Source organism: Heptranchias perlo, chromosome 4 (assembly GCF_035084215.1).
Source record: "Heptranchias perlo isolate sHepPer1 chromosome 4, sHepPer1.hap1, whole genome shotgun sequence".
Lineage (NCBI taxonomy): Eukaryota > Metazoa > Chordata > Chondrichthyes > Hexanchiformes > Hexanchidae > Heptranchias > Heptranchias perlo.
In genome coordinates, this window is record NC_090328.1 from 116,818,006 (window position 1) to 116,836,322 (window position 18,317).

Sequence of the window (18,317 nt, forward strand, 5' to 3'; positions counted from 1 at the left end):
TTGTGTCTACGTGCATTGTCCCGTAAACTTCAGCTCACCCAAACCCCGTATCCTAACTTGCACCAAGTCCCATTCACCCACCAACCCCATGTGCTCACTGACCTACATTGGCTCCCGGTCCGGCAATGCCTGGAATTTAAAATTCTTATCCTTGTTTCCAAATCTCTCCATGACCTCGCCCCCTCCCTATCTCCATTAGCCCCCTCCTAGTCCTCCTCCAGCCCTGCAATCCTCCAAGATCTCTTGCGCATCCCCGATTTTCATCGCTCCACCATTGGCGGCCATGCCTTCAGCTGCCTAGGCCCCAAACTCTGGAATTCCCTCCCTAAACCTCTCTACCTCTCCGCCTCTCTCTCTCCTCCTTTATGACGCTCCTTAAAATCTACCTCTTTGACCAAGCTTTTGGTCACCTGTCCTAATATCTCCTTATGTGGCTCAGTGTCAAATTCTGTCTGATAATCGCTCCTGTGATGCGCCTTGGGACATTTTAATATGTTAAAGGCGCTATATAAATGCAAGTTGCTGTTGATATTATCATGCGCTCCCTGTGAATGCAGCTTCTTGCTGGGAACTTAAGATCACGGAATCACCTTTCCTATTGAAAACAAGATGAGCAGCACAGCTCCTTTTAATGACTCATCTGATCCATTAATATGAGTTCCTGGCATGATAGAGCACTGTCTCTGACTATGCACTTTTGGACATGCAAGTCAACATGATAGGAGGCCACGACTGCTGCAAAACTAAAAATACATCAGAGTTTCAACTCCCTACCCAGCGGGAACGCAGCCGGATTTGGGCCCTGCTGTAGCTCTCGAGAAGATTTTCGGGCTTTTCTTGACGGGCTAGTACTGATGGGGAGGTGTCTTTATTAGTTGCCACTTGTTTTGTAGAGAATTGAATGCACTAGGAACGAAGCAAACGAAACAGATTGGGGAATGGCTCTCCTGGTTTGTAAATGGTCACGGTTGAACCCTGAAAGCAATGTTGTGTAGGGGCCTGGGTGGGCCTCCGATCTCTGGAGCTTGAGATTGAGTCCATGGTCGGTGGACAGCAAACAGTGGGAAATCCTCCCTCACAGCGTAGTGATTGTCACCATCGCCCTGTGACTGCCCTCTGCACACACAGCGTCGCCACGTCAAATCCTCCAGTTGGAAGTGCGGAGTTTCAGCAGCCATTACGTGCATCTCTGCCACCAAACCCTGGATATTTGAGCTCTTCGTTCACATATTCCAGCCTCCGGCGAACAGCTGCCATCCCAGCTCTTAGAGCCTCCTCATCAGCTGTTTGGCAGACATGTGCTGCCTGTTTGTCAGCGTTTGCTGACAACAAAAATCAGCGCAGGATTTAAATTCCCCCCCAACCCTCGATAAGTTCATCCACGTAAAAAGAAAATAGTCATTGCAAATGAAGGTTTGTTGAGTGAGCAGTTGCTGTGCTTAAAACTGGATGAAGAGCTTGCATTTCTATAGCGCCTTTCACGGCCTCAGGACGTCCCAAAGTGCTTTACGGCCAATGAACTACTTTTTGAAGTGTAGTCACTGTTGTAATGTAGGAAACACGGCAGCCAATTTGCGCACAGCAAGATCCCACAAACAGCAACATGATAATGACCAGATAATCTGATTTTTAGTGATGTTGATTGAGGGATAAATGTTGGCCAGGACACCAGGGAGAACTCCACTGCCACTAGATCTTTTGCGTCCACAATTATTCAGATTCCAGTAAGCACTGGTAACTGCGGGGACTTATTCAACAAACTCTGAGTTCATGGAGAAGTGCGAAATGAGCCTCTGACTTTCTTGTAGTTGATGAAACAATAAAAGAACAACTTTGTATATATATATAAAATTATATAGAGATTCAGCTTGATACAGATATTGTAAGTTGTTTATAAATGCCCTTATACAGTGAGTCAGCACAGTGCAACAACTCCCTTAAATATATATATTACAGTCATCATTTGTTTGTTTACTTACATTTTAATACACTTGTTTTTACATTTAAACAAGATCTGCTGCTGGTATTAGTTAAGGTCAAGGAAGAGCCTGTGAAAGCCCAGTGGGGAAATGGAATAAATCTACTTGCCAAAGTAATTGCAGAAAGGGTTATCTTTTTTTTTATTCGTTCATGGGATGTGGCCATCGCTGGCGAGGCCAGCATTTATTGCCCATCCCTGATTGCCCTTGAGAAGGTGGTGGTGAGCCGCCTTCTTGAACCGCTGCAGTCCGTGTGGTGAAAGTTCTCCCACAGTTCTGCTGGGTAGGGAGTTCCAGGATTTTGACCCAGCGATGATGAAGGAACGGCGATATATTTCCAAGTCGGGATGGTGTGTGACTTGGAGGGGAACGTGCAGGTGGTGTTCCCATGCGCCTGCTGCCCTTGACCTTCTAGGTGGTAGAGGTCGCGGGTTTGGGAGGTGCTGTCGAAGAAGCCTTGGCGAGTTGCTGCAGTGCATCCTGTGGATGGTACACACTGCAGCCACGGTGCGCCGGCGGTGGAGGGAGTTAATGTTTAGGGTGGTGGATGGGGTGCCAATCAAGCGGGCTGCTTTGTCCTGGATGGTGTCGAGCTTCTTGAGTGTTGTTGGAGCTGCACTCATCCAGGCAAGCGGAGAGTATTCCATCACACTCCTGACTTGTGCTTTTGAGCCGTTTCATTATTCTGAACACCGAACCTACTTTGATATCAGTGTAGGAAGGTGGGAAGATACCCTTGAGCCCTTCAGGAGCTGGGAATTACCTGGGAAAGTAGTCTAAGATAAGGACGCCAAACAGCCTAGAGCACAAAGGGCAGAAAGTACCCAACAATGTAATGGATGGTCCTTCATGAGAGATCCATGTGTCAAAACCCTTACCAAAATTGATGAAAGCAATATAAATGGATTATCCTGAGCCGCAACCTGCCTCATGTATTCTTCACAAGAACAAAATCTAGCACATTCCCTTTGTGATATCGCCACTATCCTCCGATGCGTAGAACATACATCAGTTGTGTGTATGATTTTACACAGACGTTTTGTTAAATGGTATCATTTCATTTGTGACTTGCTAATTAGGTATAAAATGTTACAAATCATGGTTTAGTTGAGAGAGTGAGAAACAATATCCACTCATGAAAAATGGCCTTATCTTTTGAGGCCTGGGTCTTGCAATCACACACATGCAAGTCATATTTTATATTTTTAATGGGATAAATATTCAGTTTTTGACCCTATTTTTTTTTTTTAATTTGTTCACGGGATGTGGGCGTCGCTGGCAAGGCCAGCATTTATTGCCTATCCCTAAGAGGGCAATTAAGAATCAACCACATTGCTGTGGGTCTGGAATCACATATAGGCCAGACCAGGTAAGGACGGCAGGTTTCCTTCCCTAAAGGATATTAGTGAACCAGATGGGTTTTTATGACAATCTGGTAGTTTCATGGCTATCATTACTGATACTAGTATTTTAATTCCAGATTTTTTTATTTAATTAATTGAATTTAAATTCGCCAGCCGCCGTGGCGGGATTTGAACTCGTGACTCTGGATTTTAGTCCAGGCCTCTGGATTACTAGCCCAGTAACATAACCACTACGCTACCGTACCCTATTTTTTGTTGCTGGCAGATGATGCCTGTTTTCTTCATGCCCCCAGTGCCTGATGGATGTTCATATTGAAGGAGTAATGGTTGTAAAGTCATTAAACAAGCATATCCAATTTTATTTGTATATCTGCGGGTTTTTTTTGTGCTCATCAAGATGCAGATGTTGATGTTGGGGAACTGATTGATTCTGTTCACTTTTATTCATCTGATAGCATCAAGCACAAGTAACACAGGTAAGGTGAAGAATAAAGCTCTCCCTAATCCTCCCCAAATTCTGCTACACTGGTTCTTGGCACACACCGGAAGTGTGCATCACAGTATTGCACCCTCCCAACACGTGATTTCCTGTCCATTAAATTTAATCGATGGAAATCCGCAGCAATTCCATGACGTGCACTCATGGAGTTTTTCCCCCAAAGTTCCTTAACCCTAACCTGCAGTACCACTATGACATTTCTGATTCCCAGACCAGTCACTCTTATGTCGCTGAGTGAGATTGAAGGAAAGAGCTTGCATTTATATAACACCTTTCATGACCTCAGGATGTCCCAAAATGCTTTACAGCCAATTAAATATTTTTGAAGTGTAGTCACTTCTGTAATGTAGGAAACACGGCAGCCAATTTGCGCACAGCAAGATCCCACAAACAGCAATGAGATAATGACCAGATAATCTGTTTTAGTGACGTTGGTTGAGGGTTAAATATTGGCCAGGACAGCGGGGAGAACTCCCCTGCTCTTTTTCAAAATAGTGTCATGGGATCTTTTACATCCACCTGAGAGGGCAGACAGGGCCTCGGTTTAACGTCTCACTTGAAAGATGGCTCCTCTCACAGTGCAGCACTCCCTCAGTACTGGCACTGTATCCACTGAGCCACGGCTGACTCCTAATCCTGACACTGATTGCCAATTAGTGCTACTAGGAGGACTGTTACAGCTGGCAGAGAACTAATACTTTGATCTCATCAGATTGGACTGGATTCAAATGAGATTTCTGAGGAATAGTGTAATGTAGTTCATAGTGGTTTTTATTATTTTTCATTGCCAGTAGTCACTCTTGTGGCAGATGCTGGCAGTTAGTGTGATTCATATGATGTGCAGTGACCTCCATAATGAAGGATTAGCAATTGTAACCTAAGCACTGCTAGTTTTTTGAGTCCCAGGTAGCAGTTGATTGCCAGAAAATAAATCATAGAATGATACAGCGCAGAAGGAGGCCATTGGCCCATCGCGCCAGTGCAGGCTCTTTGAAAGAGCTATCCAATTAGTCCCACTCCCCCCGCTCTTTCCCCATAGACCTGATCTCCTTTTCAAGTATTTATCTAATTCCCTTTTGAAAGTTACCATTGAATCTGCTTCCTTTCAGGCAGTACATTCCAGATCATAACAACTCGCAGCGTAAAAAAATTTCTCCTCATCTCCCCTCTGGTTCTTTTACTAATGATCTTAAATCTGTGTCCTCTGGTGACTGACCCTCCCGCCAGTGGAAACAGTTTCTCCTTATTTACTCTATCAAAATCCCTCATAATTTTGAACACCTCTATTAAATCTCCCCTTAATTTTCTCTGCTCTAAGGAGAACAACCCCAGCTTCTCCAGTCTCTCCACATAACTGAAACCGCTCATCCCCGGTACCAGTCTACTAAATCTGCTCTGAACCCTCTCCAAGGCCTTGACATCCTTCCTAAAGTGTGGTACCGAGAATTGGGCACAATACTCCAACTGAGGCCTAACCAGTGTTTTATAAAGGTTTAGCATAACTTCACAGTCATTAAACATGATCAACTTAATATAAGGTTGGGGCAGTGTGAGGTTCAAGTGGTGATTTCTGGGAGTTTCGCTCGCAGGTTTCCAGATGAGTGGAACAGAGAAACGCTTCACTCAACTACCTCAACAGATATCATACTGTCCCATCAATCTTGGTTAGACCACACTTGGAGTACTGTGCACAGTTCTGGTCTCCATATTATAGAAAGGATATAGAGGCACTGGAGAGGGTGCAAAAAAGATTCACAAGGATGAAACTAGAATTGAGAGGATAAACTTATCAAGAAAGGCTGAACAGGCTGGGACTCTTTTCTCTAGAAAAGAGAAGGCTGAGGGGTGTCCTGATAGAGGTCTTTAAAATAATGACAGGGATTGATAGGGTAGACGTAGAGAAAATGTTTCCACTTGTGAGGGAGACCAAAACTAGGGGTCATAAATATAAAATAGTCACTAATGAATCCAATAGAGAATTTAGGAGAAACCTCTTTACCCAAAGGGTATAAAGATTTGGAACGTAGTACCACAAGGAGTAGTTGAAGCAAATAGCATAGATGCATTTAAGGGGAAGCTAGATAAGCACATGAGGGAGAAGGATATGCTGATAGGATTAGTAGGGAGGGAGGAAGCTCGTGTGGAGCATAGATCAGTTGGGTCAAATGGCCTGTTTCTGTGCTTTAGTTTCGATGTAAATCACAACACTTCATCAAACCAATCAAATAGCAAACATGGTGCCGCATCAACATCTGTATCACGTTGGGAAGTAGCCCGGTCTCCAGAGGCAGTGCCATAACATAAACAAGGCCGTGCACATGTCTCGGGAGGCATGGACTGTCATCTTGTGAAGTGTTTTCTGCCCTCTGCCCCAGGAGTTGAAGTGATGGCACCAGCAAAGTGTAAATAGCCACCACTCCTTGCTCTAGGGGCTTCCACATAGTTTTGGTCACTGAGGGGCTGAGCTGAACTACATACGTCAGCCATGCCATCTTTGTGTAGAAATTACTCTGACATCAGGAAGCTACATGGCCAAAAGGAAAGTTACATTCGTGACCATCAAGCAATTGAACAGGCACTATTTCGAAGAAGAGCAGGGAAGTTTTTCCCCGGTGTCCTGGGCCAATATTTATTCCTCAACCAACATCACTAAAATAAACAAGTTGTGTGGTCATTGTCACATTGCTGTTTGTGGGATCTTGCTGTGCGCAAATTGGCTGCTGCGTTTTGCACATTACAACACTTCAAAAAAGATCCCGCAGCCACTATTTCGAAGAAGAGCGGGGGAGTTCTCCCCGGTGTCCTGGCCAATATTTATCCCTCAACCATCATCACTAAAAACAGATTAACAGACTACACTTCATAAGTACTTAATTGGCTGTAAAGCGCGTTGGGACGTCCTGAGGTCGTGAAAGTGCTACATAAATGCAAGTTATTTATTTTATAAGTATCTGATTGTCTGGAAATATTCACAAGACTACTTCATAGCAGTCACCTTGGAAAGTTGGGATCCATATGATTTTAATCATAGCGTAGCAGGACTCTTCTCTGATGTTCAATGAATTCTGTGCAGTGTGTCGAATTAGAACAAAACAAGTCTTGCTGACTCTCCCTTTCTCCCATTCTCTCTTTTTTACTCTTTACGCGTCACGTGCACTCACTCCTGATGACTGGGATTTTCATTCTCTCAAACCTGTTGGTTCTGCACTTTCTCTTTGTCGCAGTAATCCTCCGCTCAGCTCAAAACAGTGTATAAAAGAGGTGGCCAAAACGCCACAGATCATCACCGAGACCTCAAGCTCCCAGCAGCAGAACAAGAGCAGCCATGTCGGAGAAAGCAAGCAGAACAACTCCTCAGTCTGAGCGAAAGAACCTCCAGCCTAGGAAGTTCGATAGTGGACTGAGTGCTTACAGGATGTTCATCTACGAGCAGGAGAACTTCCAGGGCCGTTTCAAGGAGTTTTCGAGCGAATGTCTGAACCTGTGCGACAGTGGCTTTGAACGAGTGGGATCGATCCGCGTCGACTGTGGGCCGTGGGTTGTCTACGAGCAGGCCAACTTCTGTGGAGAGATGTTCGTTCTGGAGAAGGGCGAGTATCCTCGCTGGGACGCGTGGTCCAACAGCTACAGGAGTGAGTACCTCATGTCCTTCAGGCCCGTCTCAATGGAGCCAGAGCAGCACAAAATCTGCTTGTTCGAGATGGCGGAGTTCAAGGGTCGCAAGATGGAGATCATGGACAATGACGTCCCCAGCCTCTTCTCTTACGGATTCACTGATAGGGTCGGTAGCGTCAACGTGAGCTGTGGGACGTGGGTAGGCTACCAGTACCCAGGTTACCGTGGCTACCAGTACGTGTTCGAGAAGAATGACTACAGGCACTGGAACCAGTGGGGTGGCCGGCAGCCACAGATTCAGTCCATGCGTCGCATCCGTGACGGGCAGTGGCACAAGGTTGGCTGTTTTACTTAGAAACCAAAAGCTGACCTGCTTGGGAAAGCCTGAAGGGGCTAAAGGGGAACTGCCAGGATATGGCTCAGTGAATGAGTGCAAGGGGCGGTGGGGAGAGGTTGGGGGGGTGGGGTGGAATGAACTTTAGAAGACTTTGAAGATACTGCACTGTTAAAATGTGAGCAAATTATTCAGGGGGGAGAAATCTGTTGACCGGCCGGTCCATATTGGCTTTACAAAAAGAATGAAATGTTAATGTTCATGAAAAATAAACTCGCTTAAAATAAAAAAGGCTTTTCTCCTGTTCTCATGTGTTGCTTTACAAATCTTTCAATCATGGGCTGAAAGTTCAGACTTCTATATTTACTTCAGTACTGGCAATATAGTGCCAGTACATTCTCCAGACACACACACCCCTATATATAGGGCAAACGAGCATCTAGGGCCTACTTTCTCAGAAGTTTGCAAAATGTGATGACATACTGAATTCAAGGGTCATAAGTCAGAGGTCATTGACGAGTATGAGGCATCATGGCACAGACTGGTAGCACATTGGTTCCCGTTCACCCATCACCCCCTGTGCTCGCTGACCTACATTGGCTCCCAGCCCGGCAATGCCTCCAATTTAAAATTCTCATCCTTGTTTTCAAATCCCTCCGTGGCCTCGCCCCTCCCTATCTCTGTAACCTCCTCCAGCCCCACACCACTCCGAGATCTCTGAGCTCCTCCAAATCTGACCTTTTGCACATCCCTGATTTTAATCGCTCCACCATTGCTGCCTGTACTTTCAGCTGCCTAGGCCATAAACTGTGGAATTCCCTCTATAAACCTCTCCGCCTCTGATTCCTCCTTTAAGACGCTCCTAAAAACCTACCTCTTTGACTAAGCCTTTGGTCACCTGTCCTAATATCTCCTTATGTCGCTCGGTGTCAAATTTTGTTGGAAAGTCGCTCCTGTGAAGCGCCTTGGGACATTTTACTACGTTAAAGGTGCTATATAAATGCAAGTTGTTGTTGTTCCCATTATGAGCCAGTCTAAAAGAAGGAAACTGACAGATAAAGATAAACCACTTTGGCATAAGGAGAAAGGGAAACAGATTGGAGGAGATAATTCCCATTGGCCTGTTAATGCCCGTCAGCCTGTTTTGCTCCCGTACACCTTGGTATGGATGGTTTAAAAGTAGAAGCAAGTAACGCATTTTTTTTTTTAAATGGATGTTGATGAAACTGAAATAAAATAATTGTAAATCTCTGGTGAGGTTATCAGCAGCCATCATTATCACCTCAGCAGTGAGAGTGAATTCTGCGATGTAATCTTTAAGCATTAAGGTGCGTATCTTACTCCTTTCTCATACCACGCAACATTCCCGTCAGAGAGAGTGCGCGGGGGATGTACTCCTTGATCATTGTCAGTGGTATTTTGTGTGCAGCCACAAGGAAATACTTGACATTAGCCCGAGTGATTTTTCTTAAAGCATCTGGCCTTCAGTTGCTGTATTCCCACAATTACTCTACCAGTGACCTCCACCACTTAGAAGGACAAGGGCAGCGTGTGCTGGAACACCACCACCTGCACGTTCCCCTCCAAGTCACACACCATCCCGACTTGGAAATATATCGGCCGTTCCTTCATCGTCACTGGGTCAAAATCCTGGAACCCCCGACCTAACAGCACTGTGGGAGAACCTTCACCACACGGACTGAAGCGGTTCAAGAAGGCGGCTCACCACCACCTTCTCAAGGGGCAGCAAGGGATGAGCAATAAATGCTGGCCTTACTATCAACGCCCACATCGCAAGAATTAATTTTTTAAAAGCAGTAACTCAATGCATCCCCCTAAAACCCAACTCTTGCTGGTATGATCTGATTTCACCCAACTGGACTTCCACTGGAGATCCCACACTCCAATCAATGAGCTGACCAGCCTACCAATCTTAGTATTGGTAAAGTTATATTTTTTAAAGATATTAATGAAATCAATACAACGCTCACACTTTTAATTTAAAATATGCTGATCAGAGTTAATGATTGTGCTGTAATCAGTGGAAGTCTTATCAACTGATAATCAACAGTTGACTAATAGAAGGAAAGACTTGCATTTATATAGCACTTTTCACGACCTCATGACGTCCCAAAGCGTTTTACAGCCCATGAAGTATTTCTGAAGTATCGTCACTGTTGTAATGTAGGAAACGTGCTACCCAAGGTCCCATAAACAGCAATGTGATAATGACCAGATAATCTGTTTTTTTAGTGATGTTGATTGAGGGATCAGTATTGGCCAGGACACCGGGGAGAACTCCCCTGCTCTTTGAAATAGTAGTTATGTGATCTTTTACGCCCTCTGAGAGGGCAGACGGGGCCTGAGTTTAACGTCACTACCAAGAAATAACAGTCAGTGTATATTATAAGCTAATAATGCCCAGCGGGGTGTCCAATGTTTATGTGTGAATCAACAATAGCTGACAAATAATGATGTATCAGACAATATGATTTCACATAGTCGCCCAGTGTTGGATTAAATTAGCCCTCATCACAACTCTAATGTTTTTTTTCTGTTTCTTCTTAAAGGTCAAGATTGTTGAGGGCAATAATTGCTTCTGTTGTGAAGATAACCAAGCTCTGAAATGCAATGATAAGAAGGAGATATTGATATTATACCCGGTACTCTCTGTCTCCTGTGACACGGTTCGACTTGTGCTGAAGGTACTGTTCAGGAACACACTGGGAAACTACAAAGTGTCGCTGGAAAACGCTTTGACTAAAATTCTGGGTAAATCCTGACCAATTAAGAAAACCAAACCAACAGGAAAAACGGGATTCATTAAATCAGCATGATCAGAAAAAGGAAACGTTTCAAACACAAAGCGATACACATTTCAATCCCGAACTGGTTTCAGATCCTTAAATTGGGATTTCTTTGTGTAACTCCCACTAAATGTCGGTGGGAGGTATGAAAGAAATTACACTTCTGGTGATGAGAAACAACCTGCAAAAGAAGCCCCTGCCCAGAAAAAACCCTCAGTTTAAGATGATTAAAGGATTTGATAGGGTAGATAGAGAGAAACTATTTCCTCTGGTGGGGGAGTCCAGAACAAGGGGGCAGAACCTTAAAATTAGAGCTAGGCCATTCAGGGGTGATGTCGGGAAGCATTTCTTCACACAAAGGGTAGTGGAAATCTGGAATTTTCTCCCCCAAAAAGCTGTTGAGGCTGGGGGTCAATTGAAAATTTCAAAACTGAGATCGATAGATTTTTGTTAGGTAAGGGTATTAAGGGTTACGGAACCAAGGTGGGTAGATGGAGTTAAGATACAGATCAGCCATGATCTAATTGAATGGTGGTACAGGTGTGAGGGGCTGAATGGCCTACTCCTGTTCCTATGTTCCTAGCCCCATCTGGGCTGCCGACTTCATATCAAGGTTTTTCTCCCCCCACCAGTAAGCAACTAGCCCACAATATTTTATTCCATGGCTTTTAAAAGAACACCAGTAGAGAACTCTGTCCCCTCCCCCAAACGGAAAATTGGAACCCAAAAGTTGACATTGCTCACCCCTACCTGGGGCTCAGGGGCAGAACGCTGTACCCTAGGGCTCACACCCCCTGGCGCTGAAGGCAGAAACCTCCCAGTCCTGCTTGATATCCCGCAGTGAATCAACCCTGGGACTCTGTAATCAACTGGTGTGATCAGCTTTTAATACTACAACTGGGCGGAATGGCCTCCTCCTATGCTGTACCGATTATGATACTGTTGGAGAAAAAGCAGGGGAATGGAACTAATTGGACAGCTCTTTCGAAGAGCCGGCACAGGCACGATGGGCCGAATGGCCTCCTTCCGTGCTGTATATACTGTGATACTATGAACTGAACTGCTGGCTCGATGTAGCTGGAAACATCCTCAGAAGGTTGAGAAGGCAGTTAAAAAAACATGTGTGCTCCTTGGCTTTATAAATAGAGGCATAGGGCCCGATATTACCAGGGCGGTGGGTTCGCGGCGGGGGGTCGGTGAAATCAGTCTGCTCCGCATGCAATCGCAGGCTGATTGGTTCCACTTACCTGTTGTTCTGGGTTCCCCGCTGCTGAGCTGCGCAGTGGGCGAACTGTGCATGCGCAGTAAGGTCTGTCAGCTGGAGGAGCCCTATTTAAAGGGGCAGTCCTCCACTGACTGATGCTGCAAGAAATAGGAAAAATTACAGCATGGAGCAGCCCAGGGGGAAGGCTGCTCCCAGGTTAATGATGCCTCACTCCAGCTCTTATTGGATGGGGTGAGGAGGAGGGGGAGGACAGAGATCGTCCCCCTGGCAGTCGGGAGGAAGCGGCCTGCCTCTGCTACAAAGAAGGCCTGGCTCGAGGTGGCAGAGGAGGTCACCTGCACCACCAACATATCACGCACCTGTATACAGTGCAGGAGACGCTGCAATGACCTAAGTAGGTCAGTCAAAGTGAGTACACTTACTCATTCTCCTACACTCCGTCTGCCACATCACCGCCCCCACCCCACATCTCCTTCTGCACTGCCAACACTACTCTGTCACATTACTCCTCACACCCACTCAAACCTCATCCTCATCTTACCTGCACTTACTCACCTCGCCAGTACTCATCCCGCCACTACCACTCAACCCAATCCTCATACAATCTAATGGCTCCATCTCATACTCAACTTCTCATGCATCTCTTTCACAGGCAGCCTCACTCAACCTGCCACTACCTGTGCTGCAGCCACAGGGTATGTATCACATATGTGCAGTAGGAAGCGTAAGGCAAACGTGTCGTGAGCATGAAGGGGATGCACAAGGGTGTTTGAGAGTTTGTCATGGTTTTTACTTATATTTAATGTCTGATCAACTCACTTTACATATTATATTGGCACCACTACTGCCACGTCTTTGCGAATCTTGTCTGGTTTGTGCAATAATGCCCTTTCCTGAGGATCACAATGAAGACCCACACCTGATGCCACCCATTGTGTCACTGCAGAGTGGGTGTAGGTGTATTTGCAGGGCTCTTTTGTGCAGACGACTGAGAGACGCCGGCGATGTCCCCGGTGGCACCCTGGAAGGATGCGGAGGAGAAGTTGTTGAGGGCAGTGGTGACTTTGACAGCGACAGGTAAGAAGATGGTGTTCGGGCCAGCCGGGAGCAGCTCGGCATGAAGGAGGCTGCAGATGTCCACGACTACATGTCGAGTGACTCTGAGCCTCCGTGTGCACTGCTGCTCAGAGAGGTCCAGGAAGCTGAGCCTCGGTCTGTGGACCCTGTGGCGAGGGTAGTGCCCTCTGCGACGCATCTCTCTCTGCGGTAGCCCTCCCTCCTGCTGTGCAGGTGGATGTGTCACAGCACTGTGTTGTGGAGCTCCACGTGTCAGAGGTGGACGGCGTGGCCAGCGAGGCTGGTGATGCTGTTCGCCCTCCGAGGAGGTCATGACTGCAGCTACAGCGGCCCCCATCCGGAAGATGTACATCTGAGGGGGTCCGCAAGGTAGGTACATGTGTTTGGACCCCGGGGTAAGTATGCAAGTTTGTGAATTTTATTGTTCGGAGGAGGGTGGTGGAGGCCAAACTTTGTCCAAAGTGACAGAGTGGCCTCCTGTAATGAGTGAGGGTCTCCCCACCCACCCCACCTGTCAAATGGACCTTTGCAGCTGCCACAGGCTGATGGCTGCAACACGTCCATTTGAACTGGAAGTATTTCCCCCAGTACGGGAAACAGTCCCAGTTGTTTGTAAAATCCCACCCCTCCTAAAATATCTCGTTAATCAGGTCTGTAAACGACCTGAAATACCAAAATAAATAGCTTAAGTGGCACCCCGCTGGCTTTAATTGCCGGCGGGAGTCCCACATGCGGGGGCTGCGCGCACATGTCAGCGCGTCACTGAGGAACCCAGAAGTGGGCGGGTTGGAGCCGGGCTCCCGACCCGCCCCGGGAATCCCCGATTTTCGCAGCCCCCTCCCCACCAATGCACCCGATAACGGGTGCTAAAATCGAGCCCATAGAGTACAAAAGCGAGGAAGTTATGCTAAACCTTTATAAAACACCGGTTAGGCCCCGGCTGGAGTACTGTGCCCAATTCTGGGCACAGCACTTCTGGAAGGATGTCAAGGCCTTGGAGGGGGTGCTGAGGAGATTTACTAGAATGGTACCAGGCATGAGGGACTCTTTTAACATCTCATCCGAGCATCAAATGTAAGCGTCAGGCACGCAGTTAGGCACAAACAGTAAAGCTCATTCTACAGTCAGCTATGGATTCCTTCACTCCCAACACATGGCATCGTTACTACACCACAGACGACAGATGGAATAACATGAATTGCAATCAGTTCCATCAGATTCCAACTGATCCACTTTGAACAGTTTAGAAGGTGTGAATTCTGCGTTTTGGAAGCTTTACAAATTTATGGGCTGTTGTGTAGGGATGAGCAGGCCGAGAAGCCAACTGAATAGAACCCATATTGTATGTTGTAAACAATTTTACAACACCAAGTTATAGTCCAGCAATTTTATAGTCCAGCAATAAAATTGCTGGACTATAACTTGGTGTTGTAAAATTGTTTACAATTGTCAACCCCAGTCCATCACCGGCATCTCCACACCATATTGTATGGGCATCAATTGGGACCAAATATCATAGAGTCATACAGCACAGAAGGAGGCCATTCAGCCCATCTTGCCTGTGCCGGCTGTTTGAAAAGAGCTATCCAATTAGTCCCAATCCTCTGCTCTTTCCCCATAGCCCTGCAAATTTTAACCCTTTTGAAAGTTACTATTCAATCTGCTTCCACCGCCCTTTCAGGCAGTGCAGTCCAGATGTGTAGAAGCTAACAAATATCGGCTTAAATTCTGCTTTGAAAAGGTTGATCCTGATGAGTTTAAAATCATAGAAAGTTATGGCACAGAAGGAGGCCATTCGGCCCATTGTGTCCATGCCGGCCGAAAAAGAGCTATCCAGCTTAATCCCACTTTCCAGCACTTGGTCCGTAGCCCTGTAGGTTACGGTACTTCAAGTGCTCATCCAAGTACTTTGTAAATGAGTTGAGGGTTTCTGCCTCTACCACCCTTTCAGGCAGTGAGTTCCAGACACCCACCCCTCTGGGTGAAAAAAATTCTCCTCAGCTCCCCTCTAATCCTCTCACCAATTACTTTAAATCTATGCCCCCTGGTCACTGACCCCTCTGCTTAGGGAAATAGGTCCTCCCTATCCACTCTATCTAGTCCCGTCATAATTTTATATACCTCAATTAAATCTCCCCTCAGCCTCCTTTGTTCCAAAGAAAACAACCCCAGCCTATCCAATCTTTTCTCATAGCTAAAATTCTCCAGTCCTGGCAACATCCTCATAAATCTCCTCTGTACCCTCTCTAGTGCAATCACATCTTTCCTGTAATGTGGTGACCAGAACTGTACGCAATACTCAAGCTGAGGTCTAACCAATGTTTTATACAGTTCTAGCATAACCTCCCTGCTCTTATATTCTATACCTCAGCTAATAAAGGAAAGTATCCCGTATGCCTTTTTAACCACCTTATCTACCTGTCCTGCTACCTTCAGGGATCTGTGGACATGCACCCCTTGTTCCTCTACACCTCCCAGTATTCTCCCATTTACTGTGTATTCCCTTGTCTCGTTTGCCCTCCCCAAATGCATTACCTCACACTTCTCTGGATTGAATTCCATTTGCCACTTTTCTGCCCACCTGACCAGTCCATTGATATCTTCCTGCAGTCTACAGCTTTCCTTCTCATTATCAACCACACGGCCAATTTTTGTATCATCTGCAAACTTCTTGATCAAGCCCCCCCCACATTCAAGTCCAAATCATTAATATCTACCACAAAAAGCAAGGGACCTAGTACTGAGCCTTGCAGGACCCCACTGGAAACAGCCTTCCAGCAGCAAAAACACCCGTCGACCATTACCCTTTGCTTCCTGCCACGGAGCCAATTTTGGATCCTACTAGCCACTTTCCCTTGGATCCCATGGGCTTTTACTTTTTTGACCAGTCTGCCATTTAGGACCTTGTCAAAAACCTTTCTAAAATCCACGTACACTACATCAAATGCACTACTCTCATCGACCCTCCTTGTTACCTCCTCAAAAAATTCAATCAAGTTAGTCAGACACGACCTTCCCTTAACAAATCCATGCTTACTGTCCTTGATTGCTCCATGCCTTTCTAAATGACGGTTTATACTGTGTCTCAGAATTGATTCCAATAACTTGCCCACCACCGAGGTTAGACTGACTGGCCTGTAATTACTCGGTCTATCCTTTTCTCCCTTTTTAAACAACGGTACAACGTTAGCAGTCCTCTAATCCTTTGGCATCACACCTGTATCCAGAGAGGATTGGAAAATGATGGTCAGAGCCTCCGCTATTTCCTCCCTTGCTTCTCTTAACAGCCTAGGATACATTTTATACGGGCCTGGTGATTTATCTACTTTCAAAGCTGCTAAACCCTTTAATATTTCCTCCCTCACTATGTTTATCCTATCCAATATTTCACACTCCTCCTCCTTAACTACAATCTCTGCATCGTCCCCCTCTTTTGTGAAGAGGGACACAAAGTATTCATTCAGAACCATACCCACATCTTCTGCCTCCACACATAGGTTACCTTTTTTGGTCTCTAATAGGCCCTACTCTTTTCTTAGTTATCCTCTTGCTCTTTATGTATTTATAAAACATTTTTGGGTTTTCCTTAATTTTAGTTGCCAGTATTTTTTCATGCCCTCTCTTTGCTTTCCTAATTTCCTTTCTGATTTCACCCCTGCACTTTCTATACTCCTCTAGGCTTTCTGTAGTATTGAACTCTCGGTGTCTGACCTAAGCGTCCCTTTTTTTGCCTTATTTTACCCTGTATGCTTCTCCTCATCCAGGGAGGTCTAAATTTGGCAGTCCCACCCTTTTTCTTTGTGGGAACATGTTTACTCTGAACCCCTTGAATCTCCCCCTTGAATGCCTCCCACTGCTCTGACACTGATTTACCTTCAAGTAGCTGTTTCCAGTCCACTTTTGCTAAATCACTTCTCAGCTTAGTAAAATTGGCCTTTCTCCAATTTAGAACTTTAACTCCTGTTCTATCTTTGTCCTTTTCCATAACTACGCTAAACCTGACTGTATTATGATCACTATCATCAAAATGCTCTCCCACTGATACTCCTTCCACCTGCCCAGCTTCATTCCCTAAAACTGAATCCAGAATTGCCCCCCCTCTTGTTGGGCTTGCTACTGGCTAAAAAAGTTCTCCTGAATGCAATTGAAGAATTCTGCACCCTCTATACCTTTTGCACTGATTGTATCCCAGTTAATATTCTGGTAGTTGAAATCCCCTACTATTACTGCCCCATTATTTTTGCACTTCTCAGAAATTTGCCTACATATTTGCTCTTCTATCTCCCTCTGATTGTTTGGGGGTCTATAGTACACTCCCAGCAGTGTGACTGTCCCTTTTTTGTTCTTTAGCTCAACCCATATGGCCTCATTTGATGATTCTTCTAACATATCATCCTTCCTCACAGCCCTTATTATTTCTTTAACCAATATTGCCATCCCCCCCTCCTTTTCTATCCCCCTCTCCCTCGTCTGAATACCCTGTAACCAGGAATGTTGAGCTGCCATTCCTGCCCCTCTTTAAGCCATGTTTCTGTATTGGTTAAGATATCGTACTTCCTCGTGTTTATCTGTGCCCTTAGCTCACCTGACTTATTCACTATACTCCTTGCATTGAGATATATACCATTAAGTACCACCAAACTCCTTTGTTGTCTAGTTTCTAACCTTTGTTTCCTCTGCCTTTCAAACTCTCTTACTCATTTTCTGCCTTCCATTTCCAGCTCTGCTTCTCTCCCTTCTGAATCCATGCTCAGGTTCCCATCCCCTTGCCAAGCTAGTTTAAACCCTCCCCAACAGCACTAGCAGACCTCCCCGTGAGGATATTGGTCCCGGCTCTGTTGTGGTGCAATCCGTCCGGCTTGTACATGTCCCACCTCCCCCAGAACCGGTCCCAATGCCCCAGGAATCTAAAGCCCTCCCTCCTGCACCACCTCTCCAGCCACGCATTCATCTGCTCTATCCTCCTATTTCTATACTTACTAGCACGGGGCACTGGGAGTAATCCAGAGAATACTACCTTTGAGGTCCTGCTTATTAATCTCTTTCCTAACTCCTTAAAATCTGCCTGCAGGACCTCATCCCTCTTTCTACCTATGTCGTTGGTACCGATATGGACCACGACCTCTGGCTGTCAACCCTCCCCCTCCAGAGCTCGCTGCATAAAAGAAAATTCTCCTCATTTCCCCTCATGTTCTTTTGCCAATTACCCTAAATCTGTGTCCTCTGGTTACCGACCCTCCTGCCAGTGGAAACAGTTTCTCCCTATCTACTCTATCAAAACCCCATATGATTTTGAACACCTCTATTAAATCTCCTGCTAACCTTCTCTGCTTGAAGGAGAACAATCTTTAACCTTGAAGAATTCTATTTGTGAAATCTACACCAATCCAGGCAAAGCTGAACGAGGTCTAAATAAT

General features: G+C 45.8%; 1 protein-coding gene and 1 pseudogene across 3 annotated transcripts in view; both read left to right on the plus strand.

Annotated features, from left to right (window-relative positions):
• Window positions 1-18,317, plus strand: part of fam189a2 (family with sequence similarity 189 member A2) — an 87,647-nt gene that overhangs the window by 41,703 nt on the left and 27,627 nt on the right. For all 3 annotated transcript variants that reach the window (XM_067983520.1, XM_067983519.1, XM_067983521.1), the window contains one exon: window positions 10,362-10,496. In XM_067983520.1, the coding sequence (XP_067839621.1) occupies window positions 10,362-10,496 (135 nt within the window). The remainder of the gene's footprint in view (window positions 1-10,361; window positions 10,497-18,317) is intronic.
• On the plus strand, window positions 7,069-7,868 carry LOC137321215 (beta-crystallin B1 pseudogene; annotated as a pseudogene).